The 22,613-nt window shown below is 37.5% G+C and overlaps 2 protein-coding genes across 4 annotated transcripts in view; one reads left to right on the forward strand and one right to left on the reverse strand.

Annotated features, from left to right (window-relative positions):
• ABCB4 (ATP-binding cassette, sub-family B (MDR/TAP), member 4) overlaps positions 1-7,241 on the forward strand; it is a 69,344-nt gene extending 62,103 nt beyond the window's left edge. For 2 of the 3 annotated variants that reach the window (XM_011996045.1, XM_011996046.1), the window contains 3 exons: positions 1,041-1,247; positions 6,002-6,148; positions 6,984-7,241. In XM_011996045.1, the coding sequence (XP_011851435.1) occupies positions 1,041-1,247; positions 6,002-6,148; positions 6,984-7,190 (561 nt within the window). In that variant the 3' untranslated portion in view covers positions 7,191-7,241. Of the gene's footprint in view, positions 1-1,019; positions 1,248-6,001; positions 6,149-6,983 lie in introns of all 3 variants that reach the window. The other variant, XM_011996044.1, reaches the window with a different exon arrangement.
• A 2,241-nt stretch (positions 7,242-9,482) lies between these two features.
• Positions 9,483-22,613, reverse strand: part of CROT (carnitine O-octanoyltransferase) — a 58,722-nt gene continuing 45,591 nt past the window's right edge. The window contains 5 exon segments of the mRNA XM_011996047.1: positions 9,483-10,748; positions 16,533-16,652; positions 16,768-16,861; positions 16,947-17,025; positions 17,892-18,015. Coding sequence (XP_011851437.1) covers positions 10,628-10,748; positions 16,533-16,652; positions 16,768-16,861; positions 16,947-17,025; positions 17,892-18,015 — 538 coding nt within the window. The 3' untranslated portion in view covers positions 9,483-10,627.

The following is a 22,613-nucleotide window of genomic DNA, read 5'->3' on the forward strand; positions in this document are numbered from 1 at the left end:
AATGCTTGTACCTGCCATAACCTTGAGACGGCACCCATGACCAAGCCCTGGGAGTCTGTCCCCATTAGACAGTCACCAAAGTGTTAAGCCTTGTTTGAGTTGTTTTATTAATAGTTGTTAAGCCTAAATCAGCCTTATGAAGCCTAAATCGGCCTTGTTAAGGCAAATTTAGTTGTTTCTCTCTGGAAATCTTATGCGTTGCTATTATAACTATTCTGCAGGTAACATAGGCAAACCAGTTCACCAAAACTCTGTAAATGTGAAGTGCTGATACTATGGTGGGAATTTTTTTCTTTATTGAGATCAAGACTAGCTGGGCTTGTGTCTAGTCCTTTGCCTATAACCTTTACCTTACAGAAGGCTGTATTTTCAAGTACATATTACAACACTTCCCTAGGAGCACCATGCCTCCTGCCTATAGCAAGTAAAACAAAAACGAAACCATCACTGCCAGCAAAAATAATTCTCCCACAGACACTGCCCTTTGTAACTTGTCCATTTTCCATTGGATTCTTGTCCTTAGTGCTATCAGAGAGGTGGGGGGAAGTTAAGGCTAGTAGTTTTCAGGGAAAAGAGAGGTAGAGGTAGAACCAGAGTCAACCAACTTTTGGAATCTGGGGGCCATGCTTCTGATCAGCTTTTTCACTGGTATGTGTGGGGGAGGGGAAAATCAAGTCAAGTTGAAGGGTTACGATTATTCTGGGGACAGCAGACCTGAGTGGGACACCTTGATGCAGGCTTCTTTAAGGCAGAGTAGGACACAGATGGCTGGAGGAGGGCAGACAAGGACAAAGCGAAGTGTGAAAAAAGAGGGTCAAATGTGCTACCATTTTGCCAGTTAGACCAAGATAGGGATGGCTTAATCACCATAAAAATCATCATGTTGGCCATGCTGGCCTCAATAGTGTAAGTCTTGGAGGGTTGTTGTTTTGCAGCTGCTGATGCCCTCATGCAACAATCCTCCAAATGGACAATCTAGTAACTTTTTAGTTTTTTTCTTTTTTAAACCCTCCTTATAGTTTGTGGACTTTGGTTTTCAGCTTCTCGATGGTCAAGAAGCAAAGAAACTCAATGTCCAGTGGCTCAGAGCTCAACTCGGAATCGTGTCTCAGGAGCCCATCCTATTTGACTGCAGCATTGCCGAGAATATTGCCTATGGAGACAACAGCCGGGTTGTATCACAGGATGAAATTGTGAGTGCAGCCAAAGCTGCCAACATACATCCTTTCATCGAGACGTTACCCCATGTAAGTTAACGGGTAACTTCTTAGCTGGAATCAGAAGAGACTATTTTTTATCCCCCAAACAATTACCAAAGTTATGCCAACAAAATCTTGTAACCAAATATGTTGATTTACTAACATTAACAACTTGGACAAGGCACTTGACTTCAGGATACCAGGCTTCCTTATTTGTAAATGGGAATACATCATGCCTACCTCATACAAATGGAGTGAGAAGCTGAAAACCACCATACTTCAGGTTGCAGACTGGTGATTGAGGGCTGCATTTAGACTGCAGTCATGTTTGATTTAGACCTATGGTACTTTTAAAACAATTATAGTTTTTATTTTGAGATAATTATAGATTTATATGTAGTCGTAAGGAATACAGAGATCTTACGTACCCTTTACCTAGTTTCTGCCAATGACAATATCTTGCAAAGCTGGTATACAGTGTCACAAGCAGGATACTGATATTGATACACTCCACCGATCTTATTCAGACTTACCTTGTAGACTTCCCTTGTTTTACTTGCATTCATTTGCATAAGGATTTAGTTCTGTGCAGCTGTATTGCAGATGTGGATTCATAGATCCACTAATTAAGATACAGAACACTGGTGCGGTGGCTCACACCTGTAATCCCAGCACTTTGGGAGGCCAAGGTGGGTGGATCACGAGGACAGGAGATCGAGACCATCCTGGCCAACATGGTGAGACCCTGTCTCTACTAAAAACACAAAAATTAACCAGGTGTGCTGGCGGCTGCCTGTAGTTGCAGCTACTCAGGAGGCTGAGGCAGGAGAATTACTTGAACCTGAGAGACAGAGGTTGCAGTGAGCCGAGATCCCACCATTGCACTCCAGCTTGGGCAACAGAGTGAGACTCTGTCTCAACAAAAAAAAAAAAAAAAAGATACAGAACATTCCCATCTCCATAAAGATCCCTCATCTTGCCCTTTTAGAGCCATGCATACATCCCTTCCTCCCACCCTCACTCCTCCCAAACTCTGGCAAACACCAATCTGTTCTCTGTTTGTATAATTTTATATCTTAAAAATGTTTTATAAAAATATATACAGTATGTAAACTTTTGGGATATCTTTTGTCATTCAGCTAATTCCCTGAAGTTGTGTGTATTCATAGGCATTGCTTTTTATTACTGAATAGTATTCCACAGTATGGAGGTACCACAGTTTAACCACTCACCTGTTGAAGGATAGCTGGGTTATTCTCTGTTTCTGGCTATTGCAAATAAAGCTGCTATAAATACTTGTATACAGGTTTCTGTATGAATTCAAGTTTTTAATTCTTTGGGATAAAGACCCAGGAGTCGAGTTGTGGAGCAGTATGGCAATTTCATGTTTAGTTTATAAGCCACTGCTCAACTCTCTTCCAGAGTGGCCATCCCATTTTACATTCCTACCAGCAATGTCTAAGTAATGCAGTTTCTCTGAATCTTTGCCAGCATTTACTGTTGTCATTAGTTTTTATTTTTACCATTCTGATAGGAGTGTAGTGATACATCACTGTGGCTTTAATATGCATTTCCCAATGGCAAATTATGTTGAACATAGTTTTTTATATGCTTATTTGCCATCTATATATCCTCTTTGGTGAAATGTCTCCATGTTGTTTGCCCATATTCTAATCGGATATTTTTCTTTTACTGCTGAGTTTTGGGAAGCTTTTTGTTTTTGTTTTTGTTTTTTAACATATTGTAATTACTGTCGGATATGTAGTTTGTAAATGTTTTCTCCCAGTCTGTAGCTTGTTTATTCATCCTATAAGAGGATCTTTTGCAGACCAAAAGTTTTACTTTTGATGAGGTCCAATTTATCAATTCTTCCTTGTATGGATTATGCTTTCAGTGTCAAGTCTAAGAACTCGTTGCCTAGCCCTAGGACCAAAATATTTTCTGCATTTTTTTTCTAAAAGTTTCATAGCTTTACGTTTTAAATTTCAGTCCATGACAATTTTGAGTCCACTTTAAACATGTGTAGCCCCAGAAGGATGGCTTGAGGTCCCTAAAACTGATGGTAGGGACAATTCATTTTATGGCATTCTTCCAGCATTCGAGGTTCCACTGGGTTACACTGACGTAGAGCTTAATTATTTTTGCTTTTAGTTTCTGCTATAGTTAGAAATCACTCACACCCACAAATAAAATTTTAAAAACATTTCATTTTGGTTAGTCTTACCAACCTTTAATGCACAGGCATTGACCTGAATCAAATATTGGATTTGATTGTGAATAGAAAAATTTACAGCTTCAGCTCTGAATATGAGTGACCACTGGACTTTAGGAAATTAATTCACATGATATACATCACTGCATAAGCCCTGCAAACTGAACTGACTCAATTTACCTCTCTATTCATGTTCTTTCTCAGCCTAGAATGTTATCTCAAAATCTAGCTCCCCAAACTTCTCTAAAAAGTTTCTTTCATTTATTTCCCCTTTTTTTCCTCCTTCCACTCTGTCTCCACAACAACTTCTATCTCCCTCTTCTGGTCTTTCATAGTGTGCTGTGTATACTACTACAGTCATGTGTTACATAACATTTTGGTCAATGACAGACTGCATATACCACAGTGGTTCCCATAAGATTATAATGGAGCTGAAAAATTCCTATTGCCTAGTGACATAGCTATTATAATATCATAGTGCAACACAAAATTCATGTGTTTGTGGTGATGCTAGCATAACAAAGCCACTGCGCTGCCAGTTGTATAAAAGTATAGCACATACTACTATGTACAGTGCGTAATACTTGATAATGACAACAAATGACTTATTGATTCATATATCTGTTATACTATTTGTTGTTAGAGTATACTCCTCCTATTTTAAAGAAAGTTAATTATAAGATAGCCTTAGGCAGGTCCTTCAGGAGGTATTCCATTAGGCAGGCATTACTATTATAGGAGATGATGGCAGCTCTGTGTGTATTATTGCTCCTGAAGGCCTTTCAGTGGGACAAAACATGGAGGTAGAAGACAGTGATATTGATTATCTTGATCTTGCATAGACCTAGGCTAATGTATGTTTGTATCTTAGTTTATAACATAAAAGTGTGAAAAGTAAAAAATAAAAAATTAATTTTTTTGAGACATCTGCTCTGTTGCCTAGGCTGGAGTACAGTGGGATGATCATGGCTCACCGCAACCTCTGCCTCCTGGGCTCAAGTGATCCTCCCATGTCAGCCTCCAGAGTAGCTGGGCAGGTGCATGCCACCACGCCCAGCTAATTTTTTGTATTTTTGGTAGAGATGGGGTTTCACCATGTTGCCCAGGCTGGTCTCGAACTCCTGACCTCAAGTGATTCACTTGCCTCAGCCTCCCAAAGTGCTGGATTATAGGCATGAACCAGTGTGCCTAGCCATAAAAAATTTTAGACTGAAAACTTATAGAATAAGGACATAAAGAAAGAATCTTTGCAAAACTGTACAATCAATGTGTTTTTAAGCTAAGTGTTATTACAAAAGAGTCCAAAGGTTTGACAAATTTAAAAGTTCATGCCTGTAGTCTTAGCACTTTGGGAGGCTGAGATGAGAGGATTACTTGAGGCAAGCCCAGCCTGGGCAACATAGGGAGATCTAGTTTCTACAAAAACAAAAACAAAAACAAAATTAGCCAGGCTTGGTGGCACACTCTTGTAGTCTCAGCTACTTGAGAGGGATTGCTTGAGCCCCAGAGTCTAAGGTTGCAGTGAGCTATGATCACACCACGGCACTCTGGCCTGGGTGAAAGAACAAAATCCGATCTCTAAAATAATAATTTAAAAATCTATAAAGTAAAAAAGTCAAAGTAAGCTAAGGTTAATTTATTGTTAAAAATTATAAAATTTAGTGTAGCCTAAGTGTACAGTGTTCATAAAGTCTACAGTAGTACACAGTAAGGCCTTCACATTCCACTCACCAGTCACTTACTGACTCACTCAGGCAACTTCCAGTCCTGCAAGCTCCATTCATGGTAAGTGCCCTATACAGGTGTACCATTTTTTAATCTTTTATACTGTATTTTTACTGTTCCTTTTCTATGTTTAGATACACAAATACTTACCATTGTGTTACAACTGCCAGTATTCAGTACAGTTACATGCTGTATAGGTTTGTAGCCTAGGAGCAACTGGCCATACCACATTGTCTAAGTGTATATAGTATGTGATACCATCTAGGTTTGTGTAAATACTGTACAATGTTTGTACAACAATAACATTGTCTAATAATGCAGTTTTCAGAACATATCCCAGTCATTAAGCAATGCATCATTGTAATTCGGTCCTTACTTGACCTTACATTGAATGATTTATATGTATAGTTTTTCTCTGTAGATTATAAATTCCTTTAGGGCAGGAACAAAGCTGAATTCATTTTCATATTTTTCACAGTTCATAGCATAGCATGTGCTCAGTAAATATTTAAGGGAATAAATAAGTTTGAAAGAATACAGTAGTATCTACATGGATCATATGAACATTTGAAATTTAAAAAAAGACTTTGAAAGTATTCATATTTAACCTTTACAGGACTCCAGTGACATCAGATTAACTGGCATTATAACAGTAGGAACTCGAAAATTTGCTCAACTTTCTATTGTAGAATACCATTGAGAATTAAAGTCACTAGTTTTCTAGTTTGATTTTAAAAATAAACACTTTGTTAAGCTGAAATGTTATAGAAACTGTTATTGACTCTAAATGTTTTTCTTATAAATAGAACTGTCAACTGTTAAGCAACAGTTCATTCAACATCTTTATAACTTGGTTAACTTGCAGAAATATGAAACAAGAGTGGGAGATAAGGGGACTCAGCTCTCAGGAGGTCAAAAACAGAGGATTGCTATTGCCCGAGCCCTCATCAGACAACCTCAAATCCTCCTGTTGGATGAAGCTACATCGGCTCTGGATACTGAAAGTGAAAAGGTGTGTGTGGCCTCCCAACTTATGTCCTATTCAATTTATGAAATAGAAGGGATTTTGTTGTCAACCATGAAAAAAAAAAAAACACAAGCACAGGGGGGAAAGCATGGAACTTTAGATAGTGAGTTTTTTTTAATTTTTATTTTTTTGAGACAGGGTCTTGCTCTGTTGCCTAGGCTGTAGAGCAGTGGCGCAATCTGGCTCAATGCAACCTCTGCCTCCCGGGTTTAGGCATTTCTCTTGCCTCAGTCTCCCAAGTAGCTGGGACTACAGGTGCCCACTACTATGCCCGGCTAATTTTTGTATTTTTAGTAGAGGCAGGGTTTCATTATGTTGGCCAGGCTGGTCTCGAATCCTGACCTTGTGATCTGCCTGCCTCGGCCTCCCGAAGTGCTGGGATTACAGGCGTGAGTCACCTTGCCTGGCCGATAGTGGTTATTTTGAAGTAATGGAATACTTTATTCCAAATTTTCTAAAATGATTATATATTTTATAAACAAAACATTCAAAAGAAAAAAGCTGCATAAATTACATTTTTAGCACATTAGGAAGAAAAACTGGAAAATACTCAAAAGGGAACTAGTTAAACAGAAGATTAGAAAATTTAAATACTTAAGAATTTTTTTACAGCATGGGAACCCATTTGTGTTATATTTAAAAAGCAGAACATAACTATGTAGATTAAATGTTGATTATACAAAATATACATAAAGTTCAAAGATTCTAAGAAATTAGAAATTAAAAGTTTATTAGAATGGTAACATTTTCAAATTTACTTGAATGTTAAAACTAATTTATACAATTTTTATGATAAGGTGTCTGTCTGATTTATCAATAGGTTGTCCAAGAAGCCCTGGACAAAGCCAGAGAAGGCCGCACCTGCATTGTGATTGCTCACCGCCTGTCCACCATCCAGAATGCAGACTTAATAGTGGTGTTTCAGAATGGCAGAGTCAAGGAGCATGGCACACATCAGCAGCTGCTGGCACAGAAAGGCATCTATTTTTCAATGGTCAGTGTCCAGGTTGGGACACAGAACTTATGAACTTTTGCTACAGTATATTTTAAAAATAAATTCAAATTATTCTACAATTTTATCTGACTTGTTAAAGAAGTTTCTAGTTTGTCATCATAAAACATAGGTATATCTCATTCTAGATCAATTTAGAAGATCCAATTTGGGGTTTATTACGGCATTTGAAATTTGAGAGTTAGAAGTGACACCTGTCTTGAAGTATTAAAACAACAGGCTGGCTCTCCCTAAGTTATTAGAAACATCCAGAAAAAGAACAAAATTCAAGATAAGTACAGGTGTAGAAATATAGAAGCCACAGACATAGGGAAATGGTCTTATGGTCCTGAATGGGTTGGGTAGACAGGATAGTTTGGGAATAATTTTCCCAAGTACAAAAGAAAAATAAATTGTTCAATAGCCTCATCTCTCTTGGTAATTTTCTAAATAATTCTATTATGGAATCAAAGTTTTTTAAATGAATGAATTTCCAGCTTTATCATCGAAGACCAAGAGAAAATGAAATTGCCCCTATCTAGCTAACTCTGAAAGCACATATCAGTTCCATTAAGCAAGAAAGAGCCCTATCATTAAGTATCTCTTTAAAGTTTTAAACTCGTTAATTTAAAATGTACAATTATCAATATAATTTGAAACATCAAACATCAACGATACATGCTGAGTTTCTATAGCAACTGTGTTCTCTTTTATAAATATACTACTTTTCCCAGAAAATCCGTTTTTCCTACAAGGAAAGGTATGTTTAATGGAAAGCCAAAAATATTCCAGACAACCCCTGGAAGCTAACCACACTGAAATGTTTCCGTATTTTTCCCTTTGTTTTCTCCACAATTTTCTGCAACAAATTAGTTCTTAGTGTCATATCAGGTTGTTAAATTCAGTAAATTATCCAAAGTTCTTCTAACTGTAATAAACCATATTACCAAAGAATTTTTCAAAGGTGACCACTGTGTGAGTGGATCAAATTTCAGATTAACCAAGACAAAAGTGAGGCAAAAAGTATATTACTGCAGTGACCCAAAGTAGTATTCAACCTACTCTATAATGATTCCCAAACTTGCCGGGTCAGAATCATGGGGCATCTATTCCTAAACAAAATAATAGATTCAGTAGGTCTGGGTTGAGACCCAGGAATCTGTTTTTTAAAATGCACTCTAGATGATTATTCACGTCAGGCAAGTTAGGAAAAGTGGTGAGGTGTGACTGAGAGGGGGTTTCTGTGCAGGTGATGCAGTTTCCAAAATACCCCACTCATTACACATTATAGGTTGAGTATTCTTATCTAAAATGCTTGGGATCAGAAGTGTTTCATATGTCAGAATATTTGCATTATACTCACTGGCTGAGCATCCCAAGTCCAGAAATCCTAAATGTTCCAGTGAGCATTTCCTTATGTCAGCACTCAAAATGTTTTGGATTTTGGAGAATTTCTGGTGTTCAGATTTGGGATTCTTAACCTGTATTTAAACACCAACCAAATGATTCTAAATGCCCTTGCTGTCTAGTTTACAACCCTGCACTAGAGTGAGGGAAAAGGTTCTTAGTTCAGAGCTCATCTTCCTTTTCTAGACTAACCATGAAGAAATGTATCAAATGTCACAGGAGCCAACTCTGAATGTTTTCACAGAGAAACAGTACTGGTGCTTTTCAGGACAGAGGCTGGCACAGTGTAAAGGGCTTAACTGTTAGTAATAAACCAGTCTTATCAAATTCAAAATATATGTGTTTTTTAAAAGGGATGTATAGAATCAGTACACTGAGTATGATGTAATCTTTATATATATTAAAATGTCTGGCAGATTGCTATAGTGCCCAATAATCATGCCCTCTCTGCCCACTCTTTTACAAAGTGACTTTCTCTTATCAAGAGATTACTTTTTCCCCACTCCTTAAATCTGGACTTCCCTTGTGACTTGGTTTAATCAACAAAATGCAGCCAAGTGATGGCATGTGACTTCAGGGCCTAGGCCTCAAGGGACCTTCACCTCTCAGAACACTCTCTCTACCAAGTAAGGAAGCTCAATTTTAAATACTGGCTGATGAGAGACCATGTCAGGAGAGAGAGTCACAGCCACCAAATTTGCAGATAGTGGGTGAGGTGATCTTAAACTTTCCAGCCTCAGTCCTGGCTGCCTGATGATTATAGCTGTATAAATAAACACAGGCAAGACCAGCAGAAGAACTGTCTAGCTATTATCAATCAACTGACAAAGTCATGAGAAACAACAAATGAATACAAGACACTAAGTTTTGGATGGTTAATTACACAGCAATATATAACCGAGGTCAAAAAGCACGAGAAAAGCAAACAGGAATGAATCATTTATTCAAACATAAAAAGCCATATAATTTTGGGAGTTTCATTTTTTGAGAGTAAAAACTACAAAATTGAACAGCGAGGAGGAAAAAGTTCTGATAATCTGATTCAACATTAGTCCTTTAAAAATCTAACAAGTTTAAATATAAGTGCTTTATTTTTATATTCACAAAACTAATTATAATACACCACAATGAATTTTCTTACAGTTTTATGTGTGTGTGATAGAGGGTATACATCTCCATCTACTACCTAATTTGTCTGTTCAAAACAGTTATTTTTCTTTTTTTTTTTTTGAGACAGGGTCTCACTCTCTTGCCCAGGCTATAGCATAAGGGCACCACCATCACAGCTCACTGCAGCCACAATCTCCTGGGCTCAACTGATCCTCCTGTCTCAACCTTCAACTAGCTTGGCCTACAGGCACACATGCACTATCATACCCCACTAGTTTTTTGATCTTGTAGAGACAGGACCTTACCCTGTTGCCCAGGCTGGTCTCAAACTCCTAGCTTCAAGCAATACACTCCCACCTCGGCCTCCCAAAGTGCTAAGATTATAGGCATGAGCCACTGCACCCAGCCCAAAAGAGTTATTTTAGATCACCATTAAAGTGTAGTGGTCTTTCCCATCAAACATAACAGGCTTGTAACCCTGTGGTGAACATAGAAGGCATTGATTTCAGGGAAATTAGCATAAAATAATGTAATTCATACCCTTTGGTAGCTAAAAACATTAAAGTGCTTGAAAGATGGACTCTACACTGATGTCCAGAGAGAGGATTTATAACCCATGTAAGTACCAACAAAAATACTTAAAAATTAGAGTAAGATTTGCATTGTTAAAATTTATAGATTTGGATTGTTGAGGCTTAAATACTGCATAGTTCTATATTCACTATGTCATAACTTGCATTGCTGCTGCATCAGAGGAGCTTAAAAATATTTCTACCTCCTATGGCAGAATAAATTTAGAGAGCATGATTCCACTAATTTCTACATTTAACAAGTTTTCTTAACTTGTTAAAGGAATGTTAGCAAGTCAACATTCCTTCCCATCTCATATTACCAACTCACTCCCAGCACCCAGCTTAATGATATGTTTTGGTAAGTGCTTAATAGATGATTCATCTCTAAAGATGAGTAATGTTCATCAGCTGTATCATATCATAAAAAGCACAAAAAGTCAGCTGAACTAGCTTTTCGGCATCAGTCTCGGGACAGGATTTCCAGGCTGAACAGGCCACAACAAACCTGTGAAGCATAAATAATGATTAATGATTACACAAAAGGCTCCAAATAGTGATGGTGAATACAACCAGGACTTTATTTCATCTGGATATTCATACATGAAATGTGAAGTCTTGCTGACATTAGGTAAATGTAACCTGACACAACTGAAGGTAAAGCCATATCTGTAGATAATGCTAAGGAACACCTCATTCATTAGATGACGAGAGCCTAGGGACAAAGGGGAACAAATTAGCTAGAGCTCTGAAGTGCTCTGAAGCTGGGTCTTACTACGTTTAAAACAGAACAAAAAACCTCCTTCCTAGAAAATCCTTCCTAAAGTGCTACTGGAATGAGTTGGAATATAAATTCATGCTACAGTTTTTAATGAAATTTAAACTGTTTTTAAAGAGTATAGTACTTGAAGAAAGTTTGAAAAAAAAACGGGAGGGAAGGATAATAGGTGAGAAAGGCTATTTCTAGAAGAGTCAAAAAGAGAAACTCTTGTGATCAAGTCAGGCCTTCTACCATCTTTCTCGAGATACTCCTAATAGGAAATCCCAGATCTGGCAAGTGAGAAAAGTGGCCCTGGGAAGCTTGAAATAAATAGGAGAGAAGCCTGACTTAGAGCTAGTCTTCCATTTTACAGAGAGAAGTTTCCATAGCAAAATATGAATTAGGCTCAAAATTAAAATGTGCAATGTAATGCTTCTGGAAAACTACGCAATTTTCACATCACTTAAAAAAAGAGTAAATTATGTCTTCAACATGTGCTTTAAATTAAACAAAAAGAAATAAAAATAAGAACATGCTCTGGCCCAGTATATAATTATGAAACCAATGTCTGAGTGGATTATATTTGCAGAAAGATAATACAGAAACCTTTAGGAAGTCCTGCCTTGTTTTCACCTAGTGATTCATGATCATGAATCATTCTCTAGCTACACTGGGCATGGAATTCCCAGATATTTAGCAGCATCTAAACATGTTTCTCTCCACAGATGAACCATTCTTATTCAAGTGTCAATTTTTTAAAACAATTTCAATTATCTTTCTAAATTATAAAGAACAGCCTTTCCTACATGTACAGACAATTCACGAAAGGAACACAATGCCAAAAACAATAAAAAAAGTTTTACTTCATAGGTGAACAAGTAATTTATGTTATTTTTTGCCTATCAAATGGGTAAAGACTATTTTTTGAGAAAGACTCTCGCTCTGTTTCCCAGGCTGGAGTGCAGTGGCATGATCTCAGCTCACTGCAACCTCCACCTGCCAGTGTGAAGCAATTCTCGTGCCTCAGGTTCCCAAGTAACTTGGACTACAGTTGTGTGCCACCACACCAGCGAATTTTTGTATTTTTAGTAGAGATGGGGTTTCACCGTGTTGGCCAGACTGGTCTTGAACTCCTGGCCTCAAGTGATCCACCCACCTTGGCCTCCCAAAGTGCTGGGATTACGGGCATGAGCCACCATGCCTAGCCTAAAGAATTTTTATAATAACTAGAGTTGGCAATGGTGTGATGAAATGAGAAAGGATACATTTATAACCTTATACATTATTTGTAATGATGGAAAAACAAAATAGTAGAGAAGCAGTTAGATAAATCATAGGAATCCTAAGACTGGAAATTATACAATCATCAAAATATCGCAAAGTGTACTTAAAGGCATTGCAAACTGCTTGAAATAATAAGAACGAAATTCACAAAAAAGGACACAAATATTTACAGTGTAAATATACAATCTACATACATTATAAGTTGGGAGCATCATATAATTATAGTCTTATGCCATGTAATGGAAATGTAGATAACTTTGTTCTTATGTATTTTTTATATCTAACTTTTTTTTTTTTTACAATCAGTGTGTAATAAATTTAAAATGCAATGGTCTTATCTTGGGGTAGAAGAGATAAAAGGAGAGGCAGGGGAGGCAGGCACACTCAGTGTAACTTTATGTAAATACATTGTAATTTCTATCTTTTTGCTTTTTCATTTCTCTGAAAATGTTTCTATATTGTACCAACCCTTGCCCCACTTGCTTTAGTTTCAATGCTCCTATCACAGAAGGGTCCAGTGCATGTCATAAAAGCCATCAAAAACAGTCTTGAATAATCAGAACGCTTCTGTGAGATTATTTAACAACAGCTCTGGCACTGCTTCTGCTATGTCTTCCTCCTCGTCATTTGGCTCTGGTTCAGAAGCACTCATCTCCTTCAAGTCACCTTCTGTTAATTTCTGTGGTGTGGTGACTAATAGTGCTTGATTTTTAAAAATTTTTAATAGAGATGAAGTCTTACTATATTGCTCAGGATGGTCTCAAACTCCTGGTCTCAAGCAATCTTCCCACCTTGGCCTTCCAAACTGCTGGAAATACAGGCATGAGCCACCGAACCTGGCCCAACATCCATACCTTGAAACCCTTCACCTTCCCCCGCCTTTTTTTTTTTTTTGGCCATATCCACAATCTGTTACATGATTTCCTAGACTGACTCTGTCGCAAATCCTGTGAAATCATGTACATCTGGACATAGTTTTCTCTAGCAGAAATTTATTGTTTTGGGCTTGATTGCTTTCATGACTTCTTCTATAACAACAATGGCATCTTCAGTGGTGTAATCCTTCCAGACTTTCATGATGCTCTCTTCCATTGGGGTAAAAGACAATCCTTGGTGACCATCCTTTCTATTGAGTCCTGCATGTAATGAGCCTTATAGGTCCTTATGACCCCCGATCTAGAGCCTGAATTAGAGACATGTCTGGGGGCAAGTAGACCAAAGACCTTGACACTTTGGGTGTTTAAATCATGGCGTTCTGGGTGGCCAGTGTCACTGTCCAAAATCAAAACAACTTTAAAAGGCAGTCTGTGGCCGGGCACGGTGGATCACACCTGTAATCCCAGCACTTTGGGAGGCCAAGGCGGGCAGATCACGAGGTCAGGAGATTGAGACCATCCTAACACGGTGAAACCCCGTCTCTACTAAAAATACAAAAAAATTAGCCGGGTGTGGTGGCGGGTGCCTGTAGTCTCAGCTACTCGGGAGGCTGAGGCAGGAGAATGGCGTGAACCCAGGAGGCGGAGCTTGCAGTGAGCCGAGATCGTGCCACTTCACTCCAGCCTGGGGGACAGGGCAAGACTCCGTCTCAAAACAAAAACAAAAACAAAAACAAAAACACAGTCCCTTACTGACTAGGTACTTCCTGACTTCAGTGACAAAGCATCAAAGAAACCAATCCAGAAAAAAAGGTTATCATTGTCCAGGCCTTCTTGTAAACTACCAGCTGATGTTTATCTTTTCCCTTCAAGGCTCAAAGTTAACAGCTTTACAGACAAAGGCAGTCCTGATTATAAACCCTACTGCATTTGCACAAAACAGTAGTGTTGGCCTATCCCTTTCTGCCTTAAAGCCTGATGCTTGCTTCTTGTGATGGTTAATACTGAGTGTCAACTTGATTTGATTGAAAGATGCAAAGTATTGATCCTGGGTGTGTCTGAGACAGTGTTGTCAAAGGAGATTAACATTTGAGTCAGTGGGCTGGGAAAGGCAGACCCACCCTTTGTCTGGGAGGACACCATCTAATCAGCTGCCAGCGCAGCCAGAATATAAAGCAGGCAGAAAAACGTGAAAAGACTAGACTGGCTTAGCCTCCCAGCCTACATCTTTCTCCTGTGCTAGATGCTTCCTGCCCTTGAACATTAGACTCTAACTTCTCCAGCTGTGGGACTCAGATTGGCTTCCTTGCTCCTCAGCTTGCAGCTGGCCTATTGTGGGATCTTGTGATCATGTGAGTTAATGCTTCTTATATACTTCTTATATATATCCTATTAGTTCTGTCCCTGTAGAGAACTCTGACTAATACACTTCTCTTATGAACAAATGTCCTTTGTGGCATTTTTTTTTTTCCAGAATAGGGCACATTTGTCTGCATTAAAAACCTGTTCAGGCAGATATCCTTTCTCCTCAGTGATTTTCTTAATGGTGTCTGGGAACTTGTCTGCTGCCTCTACTTCTCCTGTTATCTTGATATTTTTAAAGCCAAACTTCTTTCTAAAATTATCAAACTATCCTTTGCTGGCATTAAATTCTCCAGCTTTAGATCCTTCACCTTCCTTTAAAGTTGTCATATAGTAACTTTGCTTTTTCTAGAATCATAGTAGAGTCCATAGGTATGGCTTTTTATAGCAATCCTGTACCCACAAAAAAGCTGCATTTTTAATTGGAGATCAAAAGGTATTTTGCAAAAAGGGCAAAGTTTTAATGCCTGCCGGTGTAGCTGCAGCAACAGCTTCACAAATTTCCTTTTTTTTTTTTAATGGTACTCATACTAGATTTATTTATGTTGAAATGATGGGCAAATGCAGTTACAGATCTCAATCTATCATACTTATCAAGTAATCAACTCTTTATTGTAATATCATGACTTTTCTCTGCTTCTTGGGAGCACTTCCAGTATTACTAGAAGCACGACATACGGGTCCCATGGTATTATTCAATGTTTATAATACTGTACTACCCACAATGAAAAATACATGAGAATAGAACCACGAAAGATCATGTTTTGTGATCCACTAAAGAGACAAACTGCTTATGCAGAGATGACTAGCATTATATAACATCTTAAGGAGATACTTGCAACTAATCTTTAGCTTACCACAATAGCAACATGAGGTGACTACAAAATTATTACAGTAGTACAGTACGTACCACAATTAATTTTATGCAATTATGACTGAAAACTGCATCTTTACATTTGTTTACATTTCTCTCGACTCCAAATGGCCCCACATAAAGTCTGTAAGGGCTTATGTTCATACATTTTGAAAAATTTTAACTTTTTATAGTAGATTTGTATATATTTTATGGTAGTAAATGATGAAATAGATGAGTATCTTTATATATTTTATGCATTCATGAATACTTTAGTTTTTGGATATTTCTAAGCTACACAGTTTTGAGTCTTTTTCAAATTATCTCAATCTCTAAAAAATTTTCTCATTTATTTAAAATCTGCATATAAGTGTATCCATGCAGTTCTAACCCATGTTGTTCGAGGGTCAATTGTATGAGAAACTGAAATAATGTCATGCATATTACCATTCCAATTTTTCACATTCTATCTGCAGTGCCTCCAAGCCTTCCCTCTTCTTATTCACATAGTGCTAAACGTAGCCACATAATTTTTACGAAACCAACTATGCTTTGAAAGGTCCCCTGTAAAGAGACTGCCAGACTATAAATAAGGACCTTACAAGCCTTGCTATCACTTTCATTTTATTTTGTTTTCCACCACTCTTTTTTATACTGGGTTTTGATCTTTTCGTTCTCATTCTTTCCATAAACATAAGCCAGACTCCACACAGCCCAAATGAACTGCATCTGAATTGGTAAAACATGTTTTAAAAAGTATAATTTACCCAATCTCTTTTCTCTATCTCATTAATATTGTCTATGACTACATGAACCACCATATATTTAAACATTTTATCTGAGCTTACTATAAAATACCTTGTACAAACCAAATATGTTCACGGGTATACTGATTTTGAGGATGATGATATGATTGCTGAATCGACCTGAAACAGTGTTCTGCACAAAAACACCTAAGGGACTGATCTGACAAGTGTCTCAAAAGCAGGACAGAGAAACATGAATATGCATTAAATGCCTAAGTGGAAAAAACAGATACTTATGTAGCAAGTGACAGATGGCAATATAAGAATCACCGTGTAGGAAAGGCATTTAAATAACAAAAGTAATACCTTTCTTACTCTACAGCACTGTACAAATAAAAAAGAGAAGCCTCACCTGTCATCTCTGATGTGGTAGAAAAATCCATAACCATTGTGTACCATGGGAACTACCACTCCCTGGACTCGTAAATAGCCAACCAGACTTGTTGAGAGAACAAAATTTCCACCTCCTCCGCTGTGTGGCACAATAAAAGGACATTTTACTAGGCCTACAGATGCTTATATTGTTTCCAAAAAGCATTTAACATATAAAAAAATTGATGAAGTTGTTAAATACTACACTATATTACCTTTTGGAAAAAAGTGGGTCCGTAAAGAGTTCTGGAACAGGAAGACCTTCCTCTTTCGCTATGAGTAAGAGACCTAAAAGGTGACGATCAAATCCTGCAATGAAATCCCAAATCTAAAGTTAGAAAAAAATTTTTCACCATGAGAAATTTTTAAGTCAGAAAAATTTTAACATAAGTACCTTTTCCAGCTGAACAATCTTTCATCATTTTATTATGCTTTGCAAAAGCCTGTAACATCTTTTGCTGCCGCTCATGAGGCTGTATTAAAAATCGAGAGACACTTCAATAACACGCTGTGTAAAACCCAACTAGAAAAAAATCCTAAGCTCATTGTAATTAGGATTTGGGTAATTTGGCAGAGGAAAGAAGATTTCTAGGAAGATCTACAATACATACTGCTATATCTTTCCCTCAGTTATTCTATCGCCTATTCTTCCCTGTATGTCCTGCTTCTTATTTCTTTCCTGGAATAGGAAACTATGAACTTGTGGGCAGCACTGAAGTGACATTAACAAGTATAAAGATAGAAGCAAGATTTCAAAAATGAAAGCATAACTAAACAAATGACAATAAAACAGTTCTATAAAATTAAGATACAGGCACTCATATATAACCACATCTAGCAAAACTAAAGAAACAAATATAATACTAAAATAACAGTGAGAAGGAAATTTGCTGTTGTCTAAATGCTTCAAAAAAAAGAGTATGAAACAAAGCATACAACTGTCCTGGTTCCAGTATATGAAACAAGAATCTGTGATTTCAAAAACATTCAACCATATCAAGAAAACCTTCCTTTTTAATGGCACCTTGGAACTTCTGCACTTTATTAGTGTTGTTCTAAAGGTAAATAAGAAGTCCTGAAATACCTAAAGTACTGAAGACCCCTTGCCTAGAAATTAACACAAATGGGGTCCTTTTCCCGCCTTTCCTGTTTCTTAGTCTTTCCAAGAAGTACACACTTAACTGGTGAATGAACAAATGCTTTAAAAACCTCAAAAAGATGTCTCAAAGTATTTTAATGATCCAGGAAAACTGAAGCAAAGAAATTAGTTACTCAAAGACCACAGTTCCTTTAGAACAATTAAACAAATGTTGTGCATTTTTTCTTTTCCAATACTCACACTGACAGAAGGATCCTGCATGGACTGGCACCACCTGACTGCTTCAACTGTGCATGACCGCATAGTCTCTGTACGGCCATGATAAAAATGTCTTGTCATAGCTGTTTCATAGCAACAACCAGGGCTACAAGAAAAAATTAAAAGAGTGTATCATAAGAAATAAAATGTTCTAATATCATTACAGATATAGTTGCCTAATAAAGCTAGCTTTGTTCAGAGAGTAAGCCCTTTAACACAGATAGGTTGGAGACTTTCAAAAAAAAAGAGGCTATTTTCAATACCAAAGAGCAAAAAGTACTCTGATAATGTGGACTGTTTCAAAGGCATGGCTGCTGTCAGGTATACACTACAGCCTCTAAGATGGCCCCCGTCATTCCTGCCTCCTGCTATTTACGCCCTGCTGTAACCCCTCACTTTTGAGCGCAGGCTAGACAGTGACTTGCATCTAATGGAAAGAGTACAGCACAAGAGATGGGACATCACATCTGAAATTAGGTTACAAAGAGAGCTCTCTCTTGTTCTCTTATTTCTCATCTGAAGAAAGTCAGCTGCCATGCTGAGGCTGCCCGATGGAGAGCCCTAGTGACAGAAAACTGAGGACGGCCCTCTGGACAACAGCTAGGGAGGAACCAAATCCTATTAGTTCCCGTGGGTGAGGTGAGAAGTGGACCTACCCTCAGGAGAGCAGATGACAACAGCCTTGGCTGATACTGACTACAACTTCATGAAAAACCTTAATTAAGTCAGAGGTACTCAACTAAGCTGTATCACAAAAAAATGACCCACAACATTGTGATATAAAATTACTGATCCATAAAATACGTGATATAAAAAATGTATGTGTTTTAAGCCACTACATTTTGGGGTAATTTATTATACAGAAATAGGTAATACAGAGTCCTTGACCTTTAGTGCCTCCATATAGAACACGAATGACTAGAATAAAGTAGAAGTATAATTTAAGAAGTTCCCCAAAGTGATATCTGTTTTCCTGGGTTGGAGAATGATATAGAAATTTTAGGTATAAAACTCTCTTACTTTCTTGTTGGTTAGAATTTGGAGTCAAAGAGATCAAATAAAATGAGAGTGAAAAGTCTCTGATGTGGGTACTAAGAGGACTCAAACAGTTTTCAAGCCTCTTCTGTTCAGTGTTTCTGTCTCTGGAGTGAAATGGTATCTCTTCAAAGTGTGAAGGAGAAAGTGTGAATAATATTTTTAAATAGCACTGAAATAACATTCTTTCAGGAAAACAAATTAAAAATAAAAGCAGTAAAAATGAGTAACAAAATATTACCACTGTAACCTCAAATGAAATAATGCATCTTAGCAATGATCTTCAATGACTATTAAAATGTTAGGTAAAAATATTCAGGGAGCAAACTTTTTATAATAGATGCTGGCTGACAAGTAAACACACCTCAATCTTAAACTATGGAGTAGAAAACAAAGAGCATTAACTATTTATTATTGTAAAACATAACCAAAATAAGAAGTGATGCTTATTATCAATCCTCTAGCTCTAACTACCAGTTTATAAGACATACAGGAGACTGAGCAACATGTTAAATATCAACATGGGACTACAATCAGGAAAATTCAGAAAACTCTACAGGATAAATGACCCAGTTTCTTCATCAAATCAAATACAATAAGAGAAAGGTAGGAAAAAGATTCCCATATTTAAAAAGGACTTAAGAGGCGTATCAATCAAATGCAATGTGTAAAATTTATTTGGAACCTCATTTGAACATATCTTCTGTATAAAAAAATACTATGTGAAATTTCCAATGCCAGCTATGATGAGCTAGTTTGTAGCAAGGCAGTCTTAATGCTAGGAACAAAAACAAAAACTGGACTTAAAAAACATCTATTTGAAGGCTTTGCAGAATTTTTTTTTATCATACTTTTAAGTTCTGGGATACATGTGCAGAATGTGCAGGTTCATTACATAGGTATACACGTGCCATGGTGGTTTGCTGCACCCATCAACCCATCATCTACATTAGGCATTTCTCCTAATGCCATCCCTCCCCATGACAGCCCCCAGTGTGTGATGTTCTCCTTCCTGTGTCCATGTATTCTCATTGTTCAACTCCCACTTATGAGTGAGAACATGCGGTGTTTGGTTTTCTGTTCCTGTGTTAGTTTGTTAAGAATGATGGTTTCCAGCTTCATCCATGTCCCTGCAAAGAACATGAACTCATCCTCTTTTATGCTGCATAGTATTCCATGGTGTATATGCACCACATTTTCTTTATCTAGTCTATCATTGATGGGCACTTGAGTTGGTTCCAAGTCTTTGCTATTGTGAAAAGTGCTGCAATATACATATGTGTGCATGTATCTTTATAGTAGAATGATCTATAATCCTTTGGGTATATACTGGGATTGCTGGATCAAATGGTATTTCTGGTTCCAGATCCTTGAGGAATCGCCACACTGTCTTCCACAACGGTTGAACTAATTTATGCTCCCACCAACGGTGTAAAACTATTCCTATTTCTCCACATGCTCTCCAGCATCTGTTGTTTCCTGACTTTTTAATGATCACCATTCTAACTGGCATGAGATGGTATCTCATTGTGATTTTGATTTGCATTTCTCTAATGACCAATGATGATCAGCTGTTTTTCATGTTTGTTGGCTACATAAATGTCTTCTTTCGAGAAGTGTCTGTTCCTATCTTTCACCCACTTTTTGGTACGGTTGTTTTTTTCTTGTAAATTTATTTAAGTTCCCTGTAGATTCTGGATATTAGCCCTTTGTCAGGTGGTTAGATTGCAAAATTTTTCTCCCATTCTGTAGGTTGCCTGTTCACTCTGATGGTAGTTTCATTTGTTGTGCAGAAGCTCTTTAGTTTAATTAGACCCCATTTGTCAATTTTGGCCTTTGTTGCCATTGATTTTGGTGTTCTAGTCATGAAGTCTTTGCCCATGCCTATGTCCTGAATGGTATTGCCTAGGTTTTCTTATAGAGTTTTTATGGGTTTAGGTCTTACATTTAAGTCTTTAATCCATCTTGAGTTAATTTTTGTATAAGGTGTAAGGAAGGGGTCCAGTTTCAGTTTTCTGCAATGGATAGCCAGTTTTCCCAACACCATTTATTAAATAGGAAATTCTTTCCCCATTGCTTGTTTTTCTCAGGTTTGTTACAGATCAGATGGTTGTAGATGTGTGGCATTATTTCTGAGGCCTCTATTCTGTTGCATTGGTCTATATATCAGTGTCAGTACCAGTACCATGCTGTTTGGTTACTGTAGCCTTGTAGTATAGTTTGAAGTCAGGCAGCATGATGCCTCCAGCTTTTTTCTTTTTGCTTAGGATTGTTTTGGCTATACAGGCTCTCTTTTGGTTCCATATGAAATTTAAAGTAGTTTTTATTTTAATTCTGTGAAGAAAGTCAGTGGTAGATTGATGGAGATAGCATTGAATCTATAAATTAATTTGGGCAACTGTTAAAGCAGCCAGAATATGAGGGCCAAGATCTGGAGAGAAGAGCAGCTCTTTGAAGTGAGGTACCTTGGAGTCTCGGCTCCAGGCCTGCTTGTCTGTGTAGTCTTGGAGGAAGTCCCATCTGTTTAGGGACCTGGAAGGTATCACACCTACCTGCTGCCCAGGAATAGACCCACCAAAACTGTGCATTTGACTGTGGACACAGAAGCAGCCCTTTAACCCAGCTCCAGTCCTACTCAATGGTAGTCCTAGAGACAGTCCCATCTGTCCAGGGACCAGGCAGGAGCCATGCCAACCTGTGTTCTCATAACAGCCTGCTGACTATCTAATACATAAGCAGTCCCATGACCTGGCTGCAGCCCCACTCAACTGTAGCTCTGGAGGCAGTCCTGTCCACCCAGGGACCAGGCAGGAGAAAGTCCTTACCTGCTGAAACAAGTCCATAAAAACTGGAAGTGACTTATTTAAATGCATAGACATCAACACAGGACTACAAGGATAGGCAAGCCTGACTCCACTAAAGAAAACTAATAAAGAAATCAAAATGGCATACTAAAAAATTCAATAAAAAGAGTAGTAATAGAGTAATTAAGGAACAAAAACAATATAAGACCTAAAGTTATATGTTTTATTATCAGTTATATGTTTTATTATCTTATCAGTAATTATTTCAAATTTAAATAATTTCAAATGTAACTCTACAATCAAAGAGATTGGTAGACTGGACTGAAAAAGCCTGAAAAAACATGATCCATCTACAGGCATACCTCACAGATATGGCAAGCTCAGTTCCAGTTCATCGCAGTAAAGTGAATATTGCAATAAAAAGAGTAACACAAATTTTTTGGTTTCCCAGTATATACAAAAGTTGTATTTACATGATACTGTAGTCTATCAAGTCTAAAATTCAATATGTGTAAAAGCCTATTGGTTCTGCTTTTCTGAAGAACTCCAATACAGATCCTTACCTTACACCATATACAAAAATTAACTCAAAAATGGGTCAAAGACCTAAAGTAATAGCTAAAATTATAAAAATATTAGAGGAAAACACAGGGAAAAGACTTCATGACACTGAATTTGGCAGTGATTTCCTGTGTACGACACCAAAAGCACAAGCAACAATAGAAAAAAATAGATGAACTTCATAAAAACTTAAAACTTTGTACATCAAAGGATACTATTATGACAGCAAAAAAAGACAACCACCTACAAGGAGGAGCTGGTACCATTCCTTCTGAAACTATTCCAATCAATAGAAAAAGAGGGA

This window comes from Mandrillus leucophaeus, unplaced genomic scaffold (assembly GCF_000951045.1).
Source record: "Mandrillus leucophaeus isolate KB7577 unplaced genomic scaffold, Mleu.le_1.0 Scaffold50, whole genome shotgun sequence".
Taxonomy (NCBI): Eukaryota; Metazoa; Chordata; class Mammalia; order Primates; family Cercopithecidae; genus Mandrillus; species Mandrillus leucophaeus.